Source organism: Mobula birostris, chromosome 8, assembly GCF_030028105.1.
Source record: "Mobula birostris isolate sMobBir1 chromosome 8, sMobBir1.hap1, whole genome shotgun sequence".
Lineage (NCBI taxonomy): Eukaryota > Metazoa > Chordata > Chondrichthyes > Myliobatiformes > Myliobatidae > Mobula > Mobula birostris.
In genome coordinates, this window is record NC_092377.1 from 24,254,403 (window position 1) to 24,277,221 (window position 22,819).

The 22,819-nt window shown below is 41.1% G+C and overlaps 1 protein-coding gene across 1 annotated transcript in view; it reads left to right on the plus strand.

Annotated features, from left to right (window-relative positions):
- The window catches only part of ryr2a (ryanodine receptor 2a (cardiac)), a 785,545-nt gene that overhangs the window by 514,855 nt on the left and 247,871 nt on the right, over positions 1–22,819 (plus strand). The window contains exons 41-45 of the mRNA XM_072264911.1: positions 3,237–3,351; positions 7,217–7,349; positions 8,962–9,065; positions 11,206–11,341; positions 18,878–19,064. Of these exons, the coding sequence (XP_072121012.1) occupies positions 3,237–3,351; positions 7,217–7,349; positions 8,962–9,065; positions 11,206–11,341; positions 18,878–19,064 (675 nt within the window). The remainder of the gene's footprint in view (positions 1–3,236; positions 3,352–7,216; positions 7,350–8,961; positions 9,066–11,205; positions 11,342–18,877; positions 19,065–22,819) is intronic.

Genomic DNA, 22,819 nt, shown 5'->3' on the forward strand with positions numbered 1-22,819 from the left:
AACTAAAGGGTTAGTAAGGAAAAGAAAGAGAAAACAAAAGGAGGCCATTATAATTAAACAGCCAAATGTGCACCAGTTAGAGCTCAATTCTCGTTGTCTGGCTCCATCGAGTCACGATCTCCCCACCGGGTCGTATCCTACAACTGGTCCTCTCCAACATCTTCTCTGTTCATCTCATGCCAAACAAAATGATCCAACTCGCATTCCAAAGCACCCGTTATCTCTAACCATACCCCAGACGTGGCTTCTACAGAAAGACAATTACGTTAGCAGCGAAACCTTTCCCAGTGTGTTACAAGGACAATAGGCAAGTGTGTTCGTCATGTCTACCCATTCCTGCACAGGGTCACATTAAGACCAATACTTTCAAAGTAGGGGAGGAAGACCTTATCGTTAATTGCAACTTGCTACTGTTTACTATTCTCTGTTGGAGGTGATTTTAACTTAATCCATCTCTGGGGAAATGGATAGACATTGAGTAGAACCATGACTTATGCTCTGTCTTACTATACTCATTTGGATGAGATGTATACAAAATTTTACCCAAAGCTGAGGATTTCCAACCTGGTGAGCTGGATTAAAGCTATTCCCACCTGTTAGGTGGGAGGGTTTGTGGAAATAGAGAAAACCAATCTACAAAAAGTTCTTGCAAAGGAGGTTAGCTGTCTTCCAAAAACTGACTACCAAGTTCTGAATATGGTGAGGGGATGAAGTATCATGGCAGGACAAACAGGCTGCCTTTGAAAAGTTCTAATTTGTTCCTCAACCAAAATGCATGTATGTGAGAGCTCAGTGATGGTGGGGATCTGAGAGGACAAACCCAATGTATGTATTGGAGATGTGTTTACACCTCCCACACCGTTTGCAGGGGGGCTGGGGTGGGAATGATAAGTTCTTGGTCTCCGATGAAGTGGACTGCAGAGCTACTGAGAATTCATGCTAACGTTTAGTCTAGGCATTAAAAGAACCACCTTAGGTACGATGCAAACATCTTTGAATTTGGGCATTACGGAGTTGATAATAAATATATGAGAAACACACATGAAATCTGGAAGAACTCTGCGAGGACTGATGACGTGTTCGGCTCAAAATATCAACTGCTTATTCCCCTCCCCTGCTACCTGACCTGCCTCCAGCATTTCGTGTTAGTTGCTCAAGATTTCCAGCATCTGCAGAATCTCTTGTGTTAATAGTAAATATGTATTTGGTATGAGAAAAGAAAGCAGGCTTCTTGACAGCTGCTTTATCAGTGGAAGAAATGTGGCTGTTTTGGAAAAGACAGTTTCAGCTGAGGAGAAAAACCATATATAGGGCCAAATAGATTTTAGCTGGTCAGCTCTGAGGGAATAGTCTCGTATTTTTTATTGCTCATAACAGTGAACGGGGCTATTCAGCACACCGAATGTATACTGGGTCTCAGTACTATCCTATCAATCCCATTTCCCTCATCTATCCCAATCGACCTTTAATCTCCCAATTAACTACTCTACCTCACATACCTGTAGACCACCCCCCCCCCAAACAATTCTGCTGCCACTCACCTTGCACAAGTGACAACCAACCAGCAGCACACAGTTTGAACGTCCTGGGGAAACCCACGCTGTCACAGGGAGAACACAGACAATACCTGAGATCAGGATGGAACCTGGTTGCTGTTAACCACTGCAACATCATCTTTCCCCCATGTGATTCATGAACGATGTCACTTCATCCATCAATTCCACGCTGGATTTGTGCAATGGAGATGATAGGTGAAAGAGATAAAGGGCTGGAGAAGGGGGAATCTGAGAAGAGGAGGAAGAAGACCGTGGAAGAAGTGGATGAGGGAGGAGCACCAGAGGGAGGTGATGGGCAGGTAAGGAGGTGAGGTGAGAGAGGGAAACGGGAATGGGAATGGTGATGGGGTTGGAGAACAATTACTGGAAGTTTGAGAAATTGATGTTCCACTGGGAACTCTGCAGCCTTCTGACTAATCATCGATTTCTTAAACTTCTTGCCTGCCCATTACCTCCCTCTCCTCCCCCTTCGCTTTTTTTCCATGGTCTTCTACCCTCTTCTCACAGATTCCCTCTTCTCCAGCCCTTTATCTCTTTCCCCTATCAGCTTCCCAGCCCTTTATTTCACCCCTCCCCCTCTCCCGGTTTCACCTACAACCTACCACCTTGCACTTCTTCCTTCCCTCCCCCCACCTTCCTGCTCTAAACCCATCTTGTTTTCCAGACCTGACGAAGGGTCTCGGCCCGAAACATCGACTGTTTATTCTTTGCCACGGATGCTGCCTGGCCTGCCAAGTTCCTCCAGCATTTTGTGTGTGTTGCTCAGATTTCCAGCATCTGCCGATTTTCTCGTCAATAAATTTACTTGATTGGTAGCACACAATATTGATATTCAACCAATATCTTCTGTCATTTGATTCATATCACATCTCTCAAATTTCTAATATTATTAGTCTGGGCAATATTCCTGTGCAAAGTACTGCCTGAGTTTCAGTCCTTATCTCCCTTCATTCCCTCTGATTCAGAAGGCTCTGGGTTGCATCCCACTCCAGAGACTTGAACAGTGTCTCCTGGCTGATATCTCTGCAGCACCAGGAACGAAGTGTTACACTGTCAGGGGTGCCATCTTTAGGATGAGACATGAATTCAAGTTCTTGTCTGCACCCTCAGATGAATGTAAAAGAACAATTCCATTCTGTGACAGAGCAATGGGACTGCGAGGCCTGTGGCACAGAGTTGGTTGGTCAAATGTTCTGTTTCTCAGTTGTAAAGATTCTGTGAATCAGACTTCTCAGAACATTTATTTGTAAAGTGCAATAGTGCAACAAAAATAGTAAATTAGGTTGGCTTGTTGCAGAAACGAAGTAAATGAGAACTCCCAAAGTAAAGGGACAATCTCAGAATAACTACAATGTAATAGACATCTAAATCTATGTACATTGTGAACACTTAGTTCTTAATGACTGTTGAGTCAACAGCCCTTTTCATTTTGAAATTAATTTTCAGCTGCAATTCAATTTTATAGTATCTTGTTTAATATTTGACAAAAATTATTTCATTTACTTTTCAGTGGTTCAATGCCCTTTAATTTTAAATAGAACATAATTATTTCTGCTATACCTGTCATTTAAAAAAATTTTTAAATCAACAATCAAGTAATAGTAGAGGACTTTTCAGAGCAGTTGATCAATACCCATTTGTGTTTAATCAGTATGTTGTTCTCTTGTGTTTTCCATGAAGGGACATAATGAATAATAAAGTGTTTTACCAGCATCCCAATCTAATGAGAGCCCTGGGGATGCACGAGACAGTGATGGAGGTGATGGTGAATGTGCTCGGAGGTGGAGAATCTAAGGTAGAAATAGTTAGATTTGATTGGAATATCACTGCCACTTTTCTTCTTCTGTGTACTTCTTTCTTCTGAATGTATTTTCCAAAGAAAAATTAAAACAGAATTAGTCAATGTACATCATTTTTTTTCCTGTATGAGAAGTTATTTTCTCTTGAGATGAGTTATTGTTTCGTTCAAACAGAAGTCAGAAATTACATTTTACCCTTAAGGGTGCCCTAGATAGATGCTGCATATACTTGCATATACCAAGCCCAACTTGGGTGGGGGGGGGGGGTCCACTAAATAGAGTACACACAAATGGGAAAATATTCACCTTTCAAAAGAAAAAAATCATCTCTTGGTTTTCCGCCTGATTGCTGCATGCCTGGTGGCAGACTCCTGCCGAGATCACAGCTGCTGAGTCTTTGCTGCTTGGATTCATGGGGAGCAGTTCTCAGACTTAAAGGATTCTCTTCAAGGCAGAATTAAAGGCTGCCCTGGAGGTGGGAAACAGCACGTGTCTTCGGTGTGTATGGAATCAGCATTTCCTCCATTTAGAAATGTCCGCTCGGGTTGTGTCTTATACCGCTATTTTCTCTCTGCTACTGTGAAGCATGGGTTCAATATAGAGGCAGAGATCACAGTATAAGTGCTGAGGGCATGTTTGCCTGACTGGAGTGAGGACTGTGATAATGTTTATGCACAGCCTTGGAAACTTGGGGGGCAGCTGTAGACAGACACATATTTGATGCCCCTGAAAGAAACCTCTAGTTATTGTCTTCCAGCAAACCTGTAGGAAAACAAGCCATTCAGCCACCCCATCCATGTCAGCAATCGAGCATACTGCGTTTTTTAAAAGCTCCCTTCTGGAGAGCACTATAGAGTTATTTAAAAAGAACCCGCACATCGTCTTAAAACTTTCTTTCTCCAGGCAGTGAATCTGATCAACCATTCTTGTTAGCCCTTCCACCATCCCACTCTGTCTATTACCTCGGTCACTGTGCTACACTGTAAACACTTTAAAGCACCTTTTACGATGCTGTTTACATCGTAGGTGCCTGTTCATGCTAGTATTTATGTATTTGCAGACATTTTATTCCATATCCATACTTCTAACATTAATTTTGTATTTATTTATTCTTTATAATTGTTGAATGTGGTTGCGCTTTGTTGCAAGTTCCTAATGTATGTAAAAGTATATGGGGGTGAATAAAGCTTGATCTGTATTATTCCCATCTTCCAGCACTTGCCTCATATCCTCTATGCCTAGGTGATTCAAATTGTCATCTAAACAGGTCTTAAATGCCAGTAGTGACTGCTTTCCCTACTCTCTCCAGCAATGTATTCCAGGTGCTCACTACTCTGGAGGAGTCATAGAACACTACAGCACAGAAGTAGGCCTTTTGGCCTATCTAGTCCATGCTGAGCCTTGAATCTGCTTAATCCCCCATGGACCTCCATATCCCACCCATCCATGCACCTATCCAAATTTCTCTTAAATGTTGAAATCAAACCCACATACATTACTTACAGCAGCAGCTCATTCTCCCCTCTGAATGTAGAAGTTCCCCTTCATGTTCCCCTTAAACATTTCACCTTTCACATTTCTCCTTTCACCTTTAATCCATGACCTCTAGTCTCACCCAACTGCAGTGTAAAAAGCCTGCTTGCATTCACCCTATCCATACCCCTCATAATTTTATCTACTGCTATTAAATTTCCCCTCAGTTTTCTTGGTTCTAGGGAATAAGATCCTAACCTTTCAACCTCTCCCTATAACTCAAGTCCCGGCAAAATCCTCGCAAATTTTCTTAGCATTTTTTCAATGTCATTTACATATTTCCTAGAAGTCAGTGACCAAAAATGGACACAATACACCAAATTAAACCTTATAAATGTAGTATAAAATTTCAACATAACATCCCAACTGTTGTACTCTATACATTGATTTATGAAGGTTAATATGCCAAAAGGTTTTTTTTTATGACCCTGTCTACCTGTGTCTCCACTTTCAAGGAGTTATGAATCTGTATTCCCAGATTCCTTTGTTCTACCACACTCCTCAGTGCCCTGCCTTTTACTGTGTAAGACCTACCCTGGATGGTCCTCCTAAAGTGCAACACCTCACACTTGTCTGCATTAAGTTCTATCTGTCATTTTTCAGCCTATTTTTCCTGCTGGTCCAGATCCTGCTGCCAGCTTTGATACTGTTCCCCACTGTCCATGATATTCCCAATCTTATGGTCATCTGTAAATCTGTTAATCCAGTTTACACATTATCATCCAGATCGTTGATATAGATGACAAACAACAATGGACCCAGCATCGATCCCTGAGGCAGACCATTAATTACAGGCCTCCATTCAGAATGGCAACAATCTACAACCACTCTCTGGCTTCTTCCGTGAAGCCAATGTTTAATCCAAGTTACTATCTCATCTTGATTTTCTAGTGACTGAATCTTTTTGACCAACTTCCTGTGTTAGACTTTGTCAAAGGTCATGGAGAGAACACCTACTGCCTTTCCTTTATGAACTTTCCTGGTAACTTCCTTGAAAAGCTCTATAATGATCTACCTCACACAAAGCCATGTTGACTATCCCTAATAAGTCACAGTCTATCCAAATACTTAAACAGTATATCTGGTCCCTTAGAATACCTTCCAATAACTTTCCCACTACTAATGTCAGGCTCACTGCTCTATAATTCCCAGACTTATTCTTGGAGTCTTTCTTAAACAACAGAACAACATTAGTTATCCTCCAATCCTCTGGCACCTCACCCATGGCAAAGGCTGTCTGTGTAAAAAAGATTATCCTCAGATCCCCTAAGTCTACACCCAGTTTACCTATTTCTGATATGAGGAAAGGTTTCCTGCAGTCCAACCTGTCCAGGCATCTCTAAATTTCATACGCCTCATTATGAGTTTTTTGTAATTTTTTTTTCTGTAACTTAGGGTAAATTTTACATCTTGCACTGTACTGTTTGCACAAAACAACAAATTTCATGCATATGTCGGTAATATTAAACCTGGTTCTGATTCCGATTTATCCATGTCTCCCCTGAACTTCCTGCAGTCCTAGGAAGGACAGTTTCTCCATATGACTTAAAGTCAACCTCTCTGGCAACATCTTGATCAATCTCCTCTGCACCCTTTCTAGCAGCATCACAACTTTGTTACTTATTTTATTGAGAATTATAATCTGGGGTCACAGGGTGAATATTATTGCTTCAATTTTCATGTCTAAGACAGAAATGACTGCTGCACGACTTTGACATTATCACATGCATAGATAGAAGCAGGAAGTCTTCAGCCATGTTAAGGCGAATAGTGCCTGGAGGTGCCTGGTTTAATTTTCTGAAAGGCAGAAATGGTCTTTAACCTATGAAAACATGAGAAAAATGGATTTTGTATATAATCTGTGTTTTAGAGAATAGTTGCTTATAACTATACCTTTAAGGATTATTTCTTTTGTCTGTGGCTGAGATATCCTGTACTAAAAAGATTGGACTCAATTTCTTTTGAAGTTATCTGTATCTAATGCTGAACCCAGAAAACTATTTCGATGAATCAGTTTTTTCACTTCATATTTATGTGTTTAAATTTGAAATATGTAAGCTTGGGTAAAGTAAAACAATAAACACAAATGTACTTAAATATTTTTTCTAGCTTTAAGGCAATTGTTTCTGATATGAAAAAGATACGAATCCTTTCATCACAGCTTTACTGAAAGGAACAATGTCTTTGATGCTCCTATGTATATTAACCATGTATGGCATTTCTAGGCATTGACAATTTTGCTTCTCAGTTATTTTTCATTAAAAACTGCAAAAATAATATGAAATAAATAAACTGAGATTCTCTTGGCCTCTGAATCTGTTCTTTTAGGAAATAATCTTCCCAAAGATGGTGGCCAACTGTTGCCGTTTCCTGTGCTACTTCTGCCGAATCAGTCGACAGAATCAGAAAGCAATGTTTGACCACTTGAGCTACCTGTTGGAAAACAGCAGTGTTGGATTAGGTAACGTGCAGAACATTTATTCCATTCTAGATCCTACTATATCAGGAATTAATTGGGTATTTAATTTAGATTCAGTTTGCAATTTTGAACAAAATCAATAATATCTAGATCGTTCAAGATTTTATCTGAAGGTATTTAAGTAAGTAAGTTGAATGACATGAAAATTAAATTGAAATGTTAAGGTTTTTTGTGTATGTTTTGCAGTAAACTGTTAAAAATTAGTGGCTTTACTGAATATTGGATGGAACTAAAAGATTCAAGATTCAAAGTTCAAGATTTTGAATCATGAAAAGTAGCTTTCTGTAATTTGGTGATAGAGATTCTGAGCAAATAGAAATGGAGAACAAATATTAAAGGCACAATACAATTCATACCCATGGAATGAGCTTCAAAAACTGAACAATACCAGAAGGATGTTTGTGTTGGAAAGGAATGTGTCTCAAAGGTGCAATAAGGTATATTCTTCTGAGAAAGCTGTTCATGTTCACTCCTTGGGAAGAATTGATAAAATCATGAAAATAAACAGTTGGATCAAATGCTGAGTACAGAATATATTGACCTTCAATTCCTCCCTTGATTTTTTTAAACAGAAACATAAATAATTCTGAATCAAATAGTTTAATTTTACCATAGAATTCCAAATTTTAAAAAAACCGAACTGATCTAACAAATCATAGTCTCTGTATTCATCTTTAACTCAAGCTCTACCTGAGAAAGAAGTTCTAACCACTGGTTGCAATGAACCCCGTTTTTCAATTCACAGCTGTGAACTTCTTTAAGAAAACTATAATCAATCATATATTAAGTTCTTCAGTTGTACTTTAAGATGGATCAGCCACCTTGGATTGGTGTAATAATAAACACAAAGTTATTCCTTTTCATAGATGCTGCCTGACCTCCTGAGTTCCTCCAGCATTTTGTATCTGTTGCTTTGGTGTATTAATGGTGTTATATTTTGCATGCTGGGTAGACATGAATAAATTTGGACAAAGCTTTTGAAATTCACTGTCTTTGTGAAAGATGAAAAAAATTCAGTCTCTGATATTGATTAGTCAAGTGAGAAAGAACATAACCTAATAGCCCAAATGTTTAAATTTCTCACAGGGACAAATACATATATGTCAGTTACTTTGTTCACCATTGCTGTTCACTGATGTTTAATGGGAACATGATTTGATAATTAGCACACAGCCTCAAAGAGCAAAATTCACACTGAAAGTAAACTTTCACAGCTTTACAATCCCCTTTGAAATCACTGAGGTCCCTTATCCTTGCACAGCCTTCAAAGAGCAGAATCAAAAAGCAAAATGCTGCACACACTGGAAATCCAAAATAGAAAAATAGAGGACTATGGGTAACCCTAGGTAATTTCTAAAGTAAGTATATGTTCAGCACAGCATTGTGGGCCGAAGGGCCTGTATTGCACTGTAGGTTTTCTATGTTTCATGGTTCCTCAGTTATTATTACAGTACTAACGATTGGATTAAAATAAAAGCTAATCATCTTTGCTTTCTCTATTTTATTTAATAGAAGGTAATTTACACCCAGATTATTTTGTGAAATATTGAACACATAAAAAATTAATAAACCTGTTACTCATTTTTCCCAACAGCCTCTCCTTCCATGCGAGGTTCTACTCCTTTGGATGTTGCTGCAGCATCTGTGATGGACAACAATGAACTTGCCCTGGCATTGCGGGAGCCTGATTTAGAAAAAGTAATTTCCACTCTTGCAAATCCTGTTATTGGTGATTAATTTCATTATTGATTCAGATAGATTTTTTAAAATCCACACAATGTTCTGTTTGAGACTTGGAAAGTGACCTGAAATCACATTTAACAATAACATTAGATCTATAAGAAAAAGGACACAATATAATGGTGAAGTGGCCAAATGTTCTCCAATTTATGTTGGGAACATCTGAATGGGTCTCCCTAAGGTAATTTTATATTCCCAATCACATTACCTCTTTTATTTGATGAACTCCACTTTTTCTGCTGAACTTTTTCCATTCTCATAGAATCAGGTGCCTCGCTCTCTTCAACCTTTAGTTATAGTAGGTGAGAAGTATGAGCAAATAAACACAGTCTGTTTTTCATTAATTTGTACTTGGCTAAAGAGCAATTAGTTTTGTTTCTGATCATTTCCGTCAGTTTGTTCACTAATCATACTTGCAGAGTTACATGTTTTGCATCCTTTTTGAACTCATCACTGCTTGTGGCTTTTCCCATTGTTACCTATATTGCTCAGCCATCTATTCTTTTTCTAGATTAAAAATATTGACACATTTCCTTTCTCAGTATAAGCTGCATTTTAATTAAGAAGCATGTTTTCTGTTCAATGGCTGAACTGTCAGAACCAGAAGAACACTACTGACATTTCCACTGACTCAGGAGTCCCTAAAGTGGTGGTCACAATTGCCAAGGCAAGTCTAGAGGCTTCCTCCAGCACACTCAGTGAAGAGCAGTCAATAACATCGTGGCTTATAGCATTATTCGGTCAACAAATAAACCCATTATTTCCTAGATTTTGATTTTGAAATGAAATGATTCTACATTTTAAATAGAAACGATGCAGCCAAATTGCATATAATCAGAAATATTTGCAAAGTCCTTTACATCAAATTCTTGTGCCTTTTAAAAAAAAATCATCATGCCAGCCTCCTGCCAAGGTCTACACGGATCTTCAGGCAGATGTGTCCACAACTGTGCTATTCCCTTGCAGAGACTCCAGTCCACTCTGCAGATGCCACCCTCAGAACCATGCTTTACATTTCAGTGTACCTGTGTTGTTCAATGGAGCAGTGCAAACTTCTGCACGAATCTCAGCTCCCAGTGTAGGAAATTCAAGTGCTGGGTTTGTGGCAGCTAAACCTATAATAAGTCCAGTGGGCCATCAGAAATGAATGGGAAAAATCATTAGCTCATTGAAAGTTAAGCAAAGCTTTTAAAATACACAAACCAATCTTCCGTCCTTGGACTCACTTTACACCGCACGCTGTCGGAGCAGTGCTGCCAGGATAATCAAGGACACAATCCACCCAGCCAACACACTTTTCATCCCTCTTCCCTCCGGGAGAAGGCTCAGGAGCTTGAAGACTTATACAGCCAGATTTGGGAACAGCTTCTTTCCAACTGTGATAAGACTGCTGAACGGATCCTGACCTGGATCTGAGCCATACCCTCCAAATATCCGTAACGGCCTTTCGGTTTTTTTGCGCTACCTTACTTCCTATTTTTCTATTTTCTATTTATGATTTATAATTTAAATTTTTAATATTTCCCATCGATTTGTAATCCAGAGAGCGGGAAGCGCAGAATCAAATATCGCTGTGATGATTGTACGTTCTAGTATCAATTGTTTGGTGACAATGAAGTATAAAGTAATAATTAAGCTTATTTAAATGTTCTTAATTATAATCTTTTATATAATTTTGATTTTAGTAGATCCTGAATAATGTTGTGTTTGTAAATGTCAGAATGTTGTTTCACTGAATGAAATGGTAGCTTTAAGAATGGGAGATGTCTCACCCCCATTAAAGCTATGTGAATGCAGAACTATCCACTGCTGGTAGCCTCACCTATGAGCCCCAGTGGAAGATTGTGAACAGGATCATTCCAGTCGTTATCATGGGCAACAAGTGATTGTGGGGCAGTGGAAAATCTCCATATTATTTAGCCTTCATGCTTGATTGTACTGTGGGATCATCTCCTTCAAGATCCAATGTCCTTTTATACGTTGTCTTCAATACCATTCTAGAAGTTGAAGGCTATTTTGAGAAAACTAAACAGTTTCATGAACATCATCAATGCAGAATGGAGGTGCGAGGTGATTTCTGATCATTTTCTTTCCCTAGGTTGTTCAGTATTTGGCTGGATGTGGCTTGCAGAGCTGTGCCATGCTGGTTGCCAAGGGTTACCCAGATATTGGGTGGAATCCTGTAGAAGGGGAACGATATTTGGATTTTCTCCGTTTTGCTGTATTTTGTAATGGTAAGATTCTATCTAAAGGTATGTTTTGTAGCAGTGAAGATTGTATAGAGCAGGGGTTCCCAAATTTTTATGCCATAGAAATTTATGGTTAACCGAGGGGGTCTGCGGACTAAGTTTGGGAGCCCCGGAGTAGAGTAATAAGCTGCAGTCACATTGTGAAAAGGGAGGAATGAAACAGAGAGGACATGATGCTCTTTCCCTTTATTTATTTGTTGCATATTGAAAGATTAGTACAAGCAGAAGCAACATGGCTAAAAACAGTCATAATCTAATACATGCCAGTTAGATACTGAAGCTTTCAGAGAACAGTACCTGCAGGGATATGGAAAGCAGCCCACCCTGCAGAGGTTTGACATGTTATTTTAATCTAGTTTATTGTACATGAGATAAGAAACATGTTAGCCAAATGAGATGGGCAAAACATGAACATATTTTGTTCATTCTCCATCGGGGATGTATAGAGTGAAAACATTTGACATTATATAGGTAAGGGTGAGAGAAAAAGATCATTTACAGATGAAGTTGAATTACTTCTGAGGATACAATATGGAGAAAAGTATACGTCAATAATCAAGTCACAACCTGGAATGGATCTGTGACTGTGTTTCCAATATCCTGGATAATTCTGCAAACAATGATTAAGTATATATTATTCATTTGTTCCTTTGAGATTATCTGAGTACCTACACATAATTTTCTAGGTCACCTTTAAGGAGCACTCCCTTGAAATGGCAGCTCCATCAATAAGGACCCCCCCCCCCCACATCTCCCAGGACACACCCTGCTCTCATTGTTACAATCAGGAAAGAGATACAGGAGCCTGAAGGCACAAACTCGACAATTAAGAAACAGCTTCTTGTCCTCTACCACCCAAATTCTGAATGGACATTGAACCCATGAACACTACCTCACTATTTTTTAAAATTTAAATTTTTATTTAATTTACTACTTATTTAGTTTAACTATTGAATATATATACTTACTGCAATTGAGTTTTTTTCTGTTATTATGTATTGCATTGTACTGCTACTGCAAAGACAACAAATTTCATGACATATGCCAGTGATATTAAATCTGAGACTGATCCATTTACTCTACAAATAGAATAAATCGGCAACATGATCTAAATGCCCATGGCAAACTGATGAAACCCTACCTTACCAAGCTCTTTCAAAATACTTCCAGAAGATCCAGGAGTGACACAGTGCCTCTGCAAGCAGAGATGTTCCCTCAGTGCCAGTGACTATCTTCATGCCCCTGACTCTGGTGTTGTCTGTGTGGAGTTTGCAGAGGGATTTCCTCTGGGTGCCCTGGTTTCCTCCAACACCTCAAAGATGCGCAGGGTTGGGAGGTTAATCAGCGTTTCTAAGTTTTCACTAATGTGTCAGTGAGTGGTGGAATCTTGGAGCAGCTGACGGGAATTAGGAGGGAATAAAATGGGTCAGAGTAGGACAAATGGTTTTTGTGACTGAAGAGCCAATTTCCATGCTGTGTGCTGATGAGATGGTGAGTTCAATGGATTCTCAGGCTAATTAAAGTCAACATGAATGCTGCTTTCTTTGGCATTGCCATCATTATACCTGTTAATAGGAGGTTAATTCTGCCAGGCAGAAGGGTTTTAATGGCTTAGTCTTTGCCTGCACATGGAAGCAAGGCCACCCACACCTACTGAGGCTGTGTTCACTTGATATCAACCCAGCATTTGGAGTCTAAGCTCTCATCACTATGAACTGAGAGCATCTGTGACAAGGTCTGATCCTGATGCCTTCTGGCTCAGAGATGGGACTATAGCAGGGCTGAGGAGGAAGTAATTTAGCCAGAGGGTGGTGAGTCTGTGGAATTCATTAGCTGCAGAGGCCAAGTCATTGGGTATATTTAAAGTGGAGGTTGATATGTTCTTGATTAGTAATGGCATCAAAGGTTCTGGGGAGAAGGCAGGAGAAAATCCTGTGGAGAGGGCTAATAAATAAGCCATGACCAAATGGTGGAGCTGATTCAAAGCTCTAGTGCCTTGTGGTCTCATGGTCTAAAATCTCTGAACCAAGGGCTCATTCTGAGTCAGTGGTGGCTTCAGGTGAATAATGCAAATTTTTACAATTTTACACTCCCTGATCAGAGTTCTGTGGCTGCAAACTTATCTAGCTTGATTATAAACATACCACACAACCAAAATTTCCACTGAGGGGCCAGAGTCCAGAGACTTCCCCTACGTGGCTATGTTTCATTTGTTAATTGTTACGTGTCATCCGCAAACTTGGAGATGCTGCATTTAATTCCCTCATCTAAGTCATTAATATATATTGTAAACAACTGGGGTCCCAGCACTGAGCCTTGCGGTACCCCACTAGTCACTGCCTGCCATTCTGAAAAGGTCCCGTTTATTCCCACTCTTTGCTTCCTGCCTGCCAACCAATTCTGTATCCACATGAATACCTTACCCCCAATACCGTGTGCTTTAAGTTTGCACACTAATCTCCTGTGTGGGACCTTGTCAAAAGCCTTTTGAAAATCCAAATATACCACATCCACTGATTCTCCCCTATCCACTCTACTAGTTACATCCTCAAAAAATTCTGAGATTCGTCAGACATGATTTTCCTTTCATAAATCATGCTGACTTTGTCCGATGATTTCACCACTTTCCAAATGTGCTGTTATCACATCTTTTATAACTGACTCTAGCATTTTCCCCACCACCGATGTCAGGCTAACCGGTCTATAATTCCCCGGTTTCTCTCTCCCTCCTTTTTTAAAAAGTGGGGTTACATTAGCCACCCTCCAATCCTCAGGAACTAATCCAGAATCTAAAGAGTTTTGAAAAAATATCACGAGTGCATCCACTATTTCTTGGGCTACTTCCTTAAGCAGTCTGGGATGCAGACCATCTGGCCCTGGGGATTTATCTGCCTTTAATCCCCTCAATTTACCTAACACCACTTCCCTACGAACATGTATTTCCCTCAGTTCCTCCATCTCACTGGACCCTCGGTCCTCTACTATTTCCGGAAGATTATTTATGTCCTCCTTAGTGAAGACAGAACCAAAGTAGTTATTCAATTGGTCTGCCATGTCCTTGTCCCCCATGATCAATTCACCTTTTTCTGACTGTAAGGGACCTACATTTATCTTAACCAATCTTTTTCTTTTCACATATCTATAAAAGCTTTTACAGTTAGTTTTTATGTTCCCTGCCAGCTTTCTCTCATAATCGTTTTTCCCTTTCCTAACTAAGCCCTTTGTCCTCCTCTGCTGGACTCTGATTTTCTCCCAGTCCTCAGGTGTGCTGCTTTTTCGGGCTAATTTGTATGTTTCTTCTTTGGAATTGATATTTTCCCTAATTTCCCTTGTCAGCCACGGGTGCACTACCTTCCCTGGTTTATTCTTTTGCCAAACTGGGATGAACAATTGTTGTAGTTATGTTATGTCTCTCCAAATGTGCAAAGGTCCTACCTCTCAGGATCTTTTCCACCAACTTACCAACCACATGAAGTAAGACTCACTGGTCTATAATTTCCTGGGCTATCTCTACTCCCTTTCTTGAAAAAGGGAAGAACATCTGCAACCCTCCAATCCTCCAGAACCTCTCCCATCCCCATTGATGATGCAAAGATCATTGCCAGAGGCTCAGCAATTTCCTCCCTAGCCTCCCACAGTAGCCTGGGGTACATCTCGTCCTGTCCTGGAGACTTATCGAACTTGATACTTTCCAAAATCTCCAGCACATCCTCTTTCTTAATGTCTATATGCTCAAGCTTTTCAATGCACTGTAAGTCATCCCTACAGTGGCCAAAATCCTTTTCCATGGTGAATATTAAAGCAAACTATTCATTAAGTACCTCTGCTTTCTTCTCCGGTTCCATATGCACTTTTCCACTGTCACACCTGATTGGTCCTATTCTCTCATGTTTTATCCTCTTGCTCTTCACATACTTGTAGAATGCCTCGGGGTTTTCTTTAATCCTGCTTGCCAAGGCCTTCTCATGGCCCATTCTGGCTCTCCTAATTTCATTCTTAAGCTCCTTCCTGCTAGCCTTATAATCTTCTAGATCTCTACCATTACCTAAGCTTTCATAAGCTTTTCTTTTCTTCTTGACTAGATTTTCAACAGCCTTTGTACACCACGGTTCCTGTACCCTACCATCCTTTTCCTGTCTCATTCGAATGTACCGATGTAGAACTCCACGCAAATATCCCCTGAACATTTGCCACATTTCTGCCGTACACTTCCCTGAGAACATCTGTTCCCAATTTAAGCTTCCAAGTTCCTGCCTGATAGCTTCATTTTTCCCTGTACTCCAGTTAAACGCTTTCCTAACTTGTCTGTTCCTACCCCTCTCCAATGCTATGGTAAAGGAGATAGAATTGTGACCACTATCTCCAAAATGCTCTCCCACTCAGAGATCTGACACCTGACCAGGTTCACTTCCCAATACCAGATCAAGTACAGCCTCTCCTCTTGTAGGCTTATCTACATATTGTGTCAAGAAACCTTCCTGAACACACCTGACAAACTCCACTCCATCTAAACCACTTGTTCTCGGGAGATGCCAATCAATATTTGGGAAATTAAAATCATCCACTACGACAACCCTATTATTATTACACCTTTCCAGAATCTGTCTCCCTATCTGCTCCCTGAAGTCCCTATTACTATTGGGTGGTCCATAAAAAACACCCTGTAGAGTTATTGACCCCTTCCTGTTTCTAACTTTCACCCACAGAGACTAGTAGACAATCCCTCCATGACTTCTTCCTTTTCTGCAGCCGTGACACTATCTCTGATCAGCAGTGCCACGCCCCCACCTCTTTGCTTCCCTCCCTGTCCTTTCTGAAACATCTAAAGCCTGGCACTCTAAGTAGCCATTCCTGCCCCTGAGCCATCCAAGTCTCTATAATGGCCACAACATCATAGCTCCAGGTACTGATCCAGGCTTTAAGCTCATCAGCTTTGTTCATGAAGCTTCTTGCATTAAAATAGACACATCTCAAACCATCAGTCTAAGCGTATCCCTTCTCTATCACCTGCCTATCCTCCCTCTCGCACTGTCTCCAAGCTTTCTCTATTTGTGAGCCAACTGCCCCTTCTGCTGTCTCTTCAGTTTGGTTCCCACCCCCCAGAAATTCTAGTGTAAACTCTCTCCAATTGCCATAGCAAACCTCCCCACCAGGATATTGGTCCCTCTCAGATTCAAGTACAACCTGTCCTTTTTGTACAGGTCACGCCTGCCCCAAAAGAGGTCCCAATGATCCAGAAATCTGAATTCCTGCCCCTGCTCCAATCCCTCAGCCACACATTTATCCTCCACCTCATTCTATTCCTGTACTCACTGTCGTGTGGCACAGGCAGTAATCCGGAGATTACTACCTTTGAGGTCCTGCTTCTCAACTTCCTTCCTAACTCCCTGTACTCTGTTTTCAGGACCTCCTCCCTTTTCATACCAATGTTGTTGGTACCAATATGTACCACAACCTCTGGCTGTTTACCTTCCCACTTTGGGATATTGTGGACGCGATCAGAAACATCTCGGACCCTGGCACCTGGGAGGCAAACTACCATCCGTGTTTCTTTCCTGCATCCACAGAATCACCTGTCTGACCCCCTAACTATAGAGTCCTCTGTTAGCACTGCCTTCTTCCTTTCCCTAGCCTGCTGAGCCACAGGCTAGACTCTGTGCCAGAGACGTGGCCACTGTTGTTTCCCCAGGTAGATTGTCCGCCCCAACAGTACTCAAACAGGAGTACTTATTTTTCAGGGGGTCAGCCACAGGGATTCTCTCTCGTATCTGACTGTTGCCCTTCCCTCTCCTTACTTATCTGTCTCCCGAGGCCTCGGTGTGACTACTTGCCTATAACTCCTCTCTCACCTCCTCACTTTCCCGGACCAGATGAAGGTCATCGAGCTGCATCTCCAGTTCTCTAACGTGGTCCCTAAGGAGCCGCAGCTTGACGCACCTGACGCAGATGTGGCTTTCCAGGAGGCTCAGTGTCTCCTGGACCTCCCACATCTGACACCCATTACAGAACACCGGCCTCACAGACATACTTCCTGTTTCTATTCCTCGCAGGTAACTTACCTCGCCTCGACCCGTTATCACCAAAGCCTGAATGAGCCAAAGCCCTCCCACTCTGCCTCATTTCACTCTGTCGATGACCGCTCCTTTGATGACTGCTCCACTAGGCAGTGTCTCCCTTTTATGCCTGAGCCTTCCCTGCTATCTATCTCACGATTGCTGCTCCAGTTATAGCCGTTGATAGGCCACGTACAATGGACAAATGCTCTCGAAGCTCCCTTTTTAAATAACTGCTGCCGACCTGCGAGAAATCCCTCTTGGTAAAGCTCTGTTGACGCTGCTGATAGGCCACGTACAAATTGTGAATTTGAGTTATGGATAACATAGCAACACACACAAAATGCTAGAGGAACTCAGCAGACCAGGCAGCGTCTATGGAAAAAAGTATAGTCAACGTTTCGGGCTGAGACCCTTCGCCAGGACTGAAACGTCGACTGTTCTTTTTTCTGTAGACACAGTCTGGCCTGCTGAGGCCCTCCAGCATTTTGTGTGTGTTACTCAGAATTCCAGCATCTGCAAATTTTCCCTTGCTTCTGAATAACACAATAAATCCTTGAAATAGGAGAATATGAAGTGAAGGCTTGATTTGCTGGTTGTTCTGCCCCTGAAAATTGTACTGCAGGAACTTATTAACCTATTAATAACAAAATAATACTTTTTAAACCTTTGCTTGCATAAATGGAAATGTGTTATTTCATAGCAACTTGGTGATAATAGAGTGCTGTATGTTTGACATGCTCTCATTGGACAACTGCTGGAGTCATAGCTTTATGATCCAGTAAATTGAACTCAAGAATAAATGTGCTGGAATGTGTGAGTTGGTAACACCACACACCAGGTACCGACTGACACTTCTCCCATGTTAAGCTCTGAGTAATGGCTGTGTGCCTTGTTACCGACTGTGATGAACGAGTGCACTTGGCTGGTATGCCATACAACTATGTAATAGAGAGCTGATATTCAATTGCTGTGGTGCAGTGATGAAGGGGCAAAGTTGTCTTTCATTTAGTTTTTCATTGTAGTTGGCTGTAAAACCTACTTTAAAGTCACAAGTCTACCATTAGAGCAATGTACTCAGTGTTTAATGACACTGCTGTACGATTATGAGCTTTTATGTTATGTGCACCATTGTACTTTAAAATTAAAATCATCAGTAACATTCAATGCAATTCTGTTACGTCTATTATGCAAAAGATATATACAGCTGCATGCTGAACTGAATGTATTCATTTAATAATTCCATGTTTTTATTTATTTTAGGATTTATTATGAACAAACTAATTTTCAATTTGCACATACTTAATGTTTACCTGTTTTAGGAACTCATTTGATATCTTCCAGGTTGTTCGTTTTGTGTTGCAACATCTACTTATTTGCCCGATGTTTTGAAATACATTGTGATTTATAGGTAATTTGTTTTAATGCATGTGATATCTCAACCCTATACTGTTTCTGCCGTTTGCAGGTGAGAGTGTGGAAGAAAATGCCAATGAGGTTGTGAGACTGTTGATTCGGCGCCCTGAGTGCTTTGGCCCAGCTTTGCGAGGAGAAGGTGGGGATGGACTTCTGTCTGCCATGGAGGAAGCCATAAAGATCTCTGAAGACCCTGCGAGAGATGGCCTTTCACCAACTGATGAATCTCGGAGAAGTCTGTGAGTCTGCAAAGTGACTTGTCCATCAATATCAAGCATTAGCTGCTCCTAGGTGATAAGGCCATGCCACTCTGAATTATTTTAATAGTTATCCCCTTATCTTGAAAGAAACATTACTGAAGCTTCCAATCTAATTTTGTTTTTGGTGGGTCAACTTTGATCAACAGTATAAAGCATCAAAAGTCATTAAAGAAAATACTGGAAAACTCATTTGATCAGGCAAAATCTGGTGGAAAGAAAAACATTAATATTTTAGGTCTGGCCTTGAAAGGGATGCAGATTCAAAACTTTGATCATTTCTCTTTCTACAAATGCTACCTGATCTGCTGAATTTTTCAAATTAAAGAGGCTAGGCGAGAGGAGGTTAGTTCACAACAGGGGGATGGGAACCAGTGCAGAGAGACAGAGGGGTGTAAAGTGAGGGTAGAAGCAAAAAGTAGTAAGGAGAAGAGTAAAAGTGGCAGGCCGACAAATCCAGGGCAAGCATTAAAAAGGGCCACTTTTCAACATAATTGTATAAGGGCTAAGAGAGTTGTAAAAGAGCGCCTGAAGGCTTTGTGTGTCAATGCAAGGAGCATTTGTAACAAGGTGGATGAATTGAAAGTGCAGATTGTTATTAATGATTATGATATAGTTGGGATCACAGAGACATGGCTCCAGGGTGACCAAGGATGGGAGCTCAATGTTCAGGGATATTCAATATTCAGGAGGGATAGACATGAAAGAAAAGGAGGTGGGGTGGCGTTGCTGGTTAAAGATGAGATTAACGCAATAGAAAGGAAGGACATAAGCCGGGAAAATGTGGAATCGATATGGGTAGAGCTGCATAACACTAAGGGGCAGAAAACGCTGGTGGGAGTTGTGTACAGGCCACCTAACAGTAGTAGTGAGGTCGGAGATGGTATTAAACAGGAAATTAGAAATGTGTGCAATAAAGGAACAGCAGTTATAATAAGTGACTTCAATCTACATGTAGATTGGGTGAACCAAATTGGTAAAGGTGCTGAGGAAGAGGATTTCTTGGAATGTCTGCGGGATGGTTTTTTGAACCAACATGTCGAGGAACCAACTAGAGAGCAGGCTATTCTAGACTGGGTTTTGAGCAATGAGGAAGGGTTAATTAGCAATCTTGTCGTGAGAGGCCCCTTGGGTAAGAGTGACCATAATATGGTGGAATTCTTCATTAAGATGGAGAGTGACATAGTTAATTCAGAAACAAAGGTTCTGAACTTAAAGAGGGGTAACTTTGAAGGTATGAGACGTGAATTAGCTAAGATAGACTGGCAAATGACACTTAAAGGATTGACGGTGGATATGCAATGGCAAGCATTTAAGGATTGCATGGATGAACTACAACAATTGTTCATCCCAGTTTGGCAAAAGAATAAATCAAGGAAGGTAGTGCACCCGTGGCTGACAAGAGAAATTAGGGATAGTATCAATTCCAAAGAAGAAGCATACAAATTAGCCAGAAAAAGTGGCTCACCTGAGGACTGGGAGAAATTCAGAGTTCAGCAGAGGAGGGCAAAGGGCTTAATTAGGAAGGGGAAAAAAGATTATGAGAGAAAACTGGCAGGGAACATAAAAACTGACTGTAAAAGCTTTTATAGATATGTAAAAAGGAAAAGACTGGTAAAGACAAATGTAGGTCCCCTGCAGACAGAAACAGGTGAATTGATTATGGGGAGCAAGGACATGGCAGACCAATTGAATAATTACTTTGGTTCTGTCTTCACGAAGGAGGACATAAATAATCTTCCAGAAATAGTAGAGGACGAGGGTCCAGTGATATGGAGGAACTGAGCGAAATACATGTTAGTAGGGAAGTGGTGTTGGGTAAATTGAAGGGATTAAAGGCAGATAAATCCCCAGGGCCAGATGGTCTGCATCCCAGACTGCTTAAGGAAGTAGCCCAAGAAATAGTGGATGCATTAGTGATAATTTTTCAAAACTCGTTAGATTCTGGACTAGTTCCTGAGGATTGGAGGGTGGCTAATGTAACCCCACTTTTTAAAAAAGGAGGGAGAGAGAAACCGGGGAATTATAGACCGGTTAGCTTAACGTCGGTGGTGGAGAAACTGCTGGAGTCAGTTATCAAAGATGTGATAACAGCACATTTGGAAAGCGGTGAAATCATCCGACAAAGTCAACATGGATTTGTGAAAGGAAAATCATGTCTGACGAATCTCATAGAATTTTTTGAGGATGTAACTAGTAGAGTGGATAGGGGAGAATCAGTGGATGTGGTATATTTGGATTTTCAAAAGGCTTTTGACAAGGTCCCACACAGGAGATTAGTGTGCAAACTTAAAGCACACGGTATTGGGGGTAAGGTATTGATGTGGATAGAGGATTGGTTAGCAGACAGGAAGCAAAGAGTGGGAATAAACAGGACCTTTTTAGAATGGCAGGCAGTGACTAGTGGGGTACCGCAAGGCTCAGTGCTGGGACCCCAGTTGTTTACAATATATATTAATGGCTTGGATGAGGGAATTAAATGCAGCATCTTCAAGTTTGCGGATGACACGAAGCTGGGTGGCAGTGTTAGCTGTGAGGAGGATGCTAAGAGGATGCAGGGTGACTTGGATAGGTTGGGTGAGTGGGCAGATTCATGGCAGATGCAATTTAATGTGGATAAGTGTGAAGTTATCCACTTTGGTGGCAAAAATAGGAAAACAGATTATTATCTGAATGGTGGCCGATTAGGAGAAGGGGAGGTGCAACGAGACCTGGGTGTCATTATACACCAGTCATTGAAAGTGGGCATGCAGGTACAGCAGGCGGTGAAAAAAGCGAATGGTATGCTGGCACTTATAGCGAGAGGATTCGAATACAGGAGCAGGGAGGTACTACTGCAGTTGTACAAGGCCTTGGCGAGACCACACCTGGAGTATTCTGTGCAGTTTTGGTCCCCTAATCTGAGGAAAGACATCCTTGCCATAGAGGGAGTACAAAGAAGGTTCACCAGATTGATTCCTGGGATGGCAGGACTTTCATATGAAGAAAGACTGGATGAACTGGGCTTGTACTCGTTGGAATTTAGAAGATTGAGGGGGGATCTGATTGAAACGTATAAAATCCTAAAGAGATTGGACAGGCTAGATGCAGGAAGATTGTTCCCGATGTTGGGGAAGTCCAGAACGAGGGGTCACAGTTTGAGGATAAAGGGGAAGGCTTTTAGGACTGAGATTAGGAAAAACTTCTTCACACAGAGAGTGGTGAATCTGTGGAATTCTCTGCCACAGGAAACAGTTGAGGCCAGTTCATTGGCTATATTTAAGAGGGAGTTAGATATGGCCCTTGTGGCTACGGGGATCAGGGGGTATGGAGGGAAGGCTGGTGCAGGGTTCTGAGTTGGATGATCAGCCATGATCATAATAAATGGCGGTGCAGGCTCGAAGGGCCGAGTGGCCTACTCCTGCACCTATTTTCTATGTTTCTATGTTTCTATGTTTTATTTCAGATTTCAGAAAAATAGAGGGCTATGGGTAAAGCCTAGGTAGTTCTAAGGTAGGGACATGTTCGGCACAGCTTTGTGGGCCAAAGGGCCAGTATTGTGCTGTATGTTTTCTATGTTTCTATTACCAGAATTGCAGATTTTTTAATTTTCATGGCCTTTATAGGTTCATTCATAGGTCTATTCAGAATGAACATCAGACTGGAGCGGGGCATGAAGTGTGTTGGCCTCTTCTACCAGCCAGAGAGATTTCAGTGAACTCTTCATAGACCCATTTTTGTTCCATGGTCATTAGAAC